At 48.8% G+C, this 2,496-nt stretch overlaps 1 protein-coding gene across 1 annotated transcript; it reads right to left on the minus strand.

Annotated features, from left to right (window-relative positions):
- Positions 1-1,749: 1,749 nt before the first annotated feature.
- Positions 1,750-2,229, minus strand: LOC124798147 (protein TRACHEARY ELEMENT DIFFERENTIATION-RELATED 7A-like). The gene has a single exon (XM_047261427.1). It carries the CDS (start codon positions 2,227-2,229, stop codon positions 1,750-1,752), a length of 480 nt encoding a protein of 159 aa, XP_047117383.1.
- Positions 2,230-2,496: the final 267 nt, after the last annotated feature.

The raw sequence follows: 2,496 nt of genomic DNA on the forward strand, positions 1-2,496 counted from the left end.
AAGATGGTCAAGCAGTGTTGGCAAAAGCAAAAGAGGGGGTGAAACAGGTCTATTGAAAGAAGAGGCGAGGAGTATGGAATGAAGATTAATAGAGAAAAGACAAAAGTGATGAGAATAAGCAAGAAGGAAGCATCAGTTAACGTATTTCTAGACGAGAAAAAAAAAAAAACAAAAAAAACAGAACAAGCAAAATTGTTTCTGTATTGGGGACTTTTGGCATGGAATGGAAGCTGTACGCAGAAATAAGGAGAAGGATATCTGTGGGAAAGAGAGCATTTCACATACTGAATCCATTACTAACAGCTAAGAAGAATTCCAATGGAGCTGAGTAAAATGGTTCAAATGGTTCTGAGCAGTATGGGACTTAACTTCTTTGGTCATCAGTCCCCTAGAACTTAGACCTACTTAAACCTAACTAATCTAAGGACGTCACACACATCCATGCCCGAGGCAGGATTCGAACCTGCGACCGTAGCGGTCACGCAGATTCAGACTGTAGCACCTAGAACCGCTCGGCCACCCCGGCCGGCGCTGAGGAAAAGAACTGCTACATGGAGTGTCATGTTATACAGCAGTGAATCGCAGACAGTTAAAAAGATAGGTATTTACAAAGTTACGGGGTGTGGGTTCGGAGAAGAGCGCTTCAGGTTCAAATGGCTCTCAGCACTATGGGACTTAACATCTATGATCATCAGTGCCCTAGAACTTAGAACTACTTGAACCTAACTAACCTAAGGACAGCACACAACACCCAGTCATCACGAGGCAGAGAAAATCCCTGACCCCGTCGGGAATCGAAACCGGGAACCCGGGCGTGGGAAGCGAGACCGCTACCGCACGACCACGAGCTGCGGACGCGCTTCAGGTGAGGTGGACTGGTGGATGTCAGACTTAAGAATGACGAAGTAATGAAGAAAGTAGGGGAAGAAATAAGATTATTGGAAGTGATAAGAAACAGGAAAAAATTGGCTGGGACATACAGCGGTAGGAATTGTGTACAACAAAGAAGTATAGACAGAAATGTGAAAGGAGGAGAGAGAGAGAGAGAGAGAGAAAGAGAATTGAAATCATGGACGACGTCGGAAAAGAACGAACAGACAAACGTTTGAAGGAATATACTCAACATAGGACACGATGTAACGCCTTCAGTTGAAACCTGTCATAAGACAGAAACGTTCTTAAATGATACTCTATCGTTCCACAGTCCTTTTTCAAGTCTCAAACATCTATTGTGTGTATACGCAAACTGAAGCGACAAACTGGACGTATTGCCGTAGCACGAGGTGGCGTAGTGCTTAGAACATCTAAGCAGGAGTCCCGTGTTCGAATCCCGATTTAGGTACAAGTTTTCATTCGTCGCTTCAGTCTGCTTATCTACATCAAAGAAGAAGTTGGTGGCAATTCTGATTACTCCAGGTTCGAGGTATCGTTATTTTTGTAGTGAAAAGTAGAAAAAAAGTTACTCAAAGGTTTTGTTTGTTGTTTATAAAGCTTAGGTCACGTCAGATATACAACAGACCAAAATCTGCAACCCCCGCAACCGATGACCACTAGATAAACATATCCACAGGAGCTATGTATTTGAAACATATTCGTCTTCAGTAAACTAAGCTAAAGAATAAATTATAGGTAGATGTAAATAAGTTTTCATATAGTCTTCGGCATTCGCCTGTAGAAACACAAACGAAAGCCTTCAGTCTCCCCGTAGGGCTGCGAGCTGCGGCAGGTGTAGAGGACCAGTGGTGCATATTACGGAGGCGTGGGCCCCGGATAAGCTTCTGGCGAAACGCCAACACGAGATAAGCCCGGGCGTGGGGCGACAGGAAGCAGGCGGAAGTACAAAGCGTAGGCAGAGGCAGCAGGCAGCAGCCAGCAGGCAGCAGGCAGCAGGTGCGGCGCCAGAGGAGGGACGCGAAAGGGGCAGGGCGCAGGGCGCAGGGCGCAGGGACAGCGACAGCGGGGCGATAAAGTCGGCGGTCTTCTGTTTAAGGTCCATGACTCGCCGGGAGGTGGATCAGGAAATACGTCGCGGGGGATTGCTCGGCCGTAAGGCCTGCGAGGGGCGGCGATTGGTGGTGGGAGGAGGCAGGGGGGGGGGGTGCAGATATGAGGGGAGAAGAAAGGCGCCGGCGGCGGCGTGGGCGGCGGCGGGGGTGGCCAGGCGGCGGCGCTATCGGCCGCAATTACCGATACTGCCTTTGTGGCCGGCCAGAACCGACCAGCGGCCATTCCTCACGGTGGGTGGCCCGTAACGATACGTCACGTTGCGCGAGGTGGCGCAGCGTGCTGCAGCGAGTGGCGACCTAATCACACCTCGCTTCACCGCTGCTCTCTGAATGTCAGCAAGTTCTTTCGTTTACAGTGTGTATCGTTTAGAACAACTCCATTAACTGAAAGTGTAGGGGCTGGAAAAAAACTGTACAAACTTTGTGGACCTTTCTGCGTTCTGACGACAATGAATTGAAGTATACTGTCTGACAAAAGCAGTGGAGCACG

The sequence above is a fragment of the Schistocerca piceifrons genome, chromosome 5, assembly GCF_021461385.2.
Source record: "Schistocerca piceifrons isolate TAMUIC-IGC-003096 chromosome 5, iqSchPice1.1, whole genome shotgun sequence".
Classification (NCBI taxonomy): Eukaryota; Metazoa; Arthropoda; class Insecta; order Orthoptera; family Acrididae; genus Schistocerca; species Schistocerca piceifrons.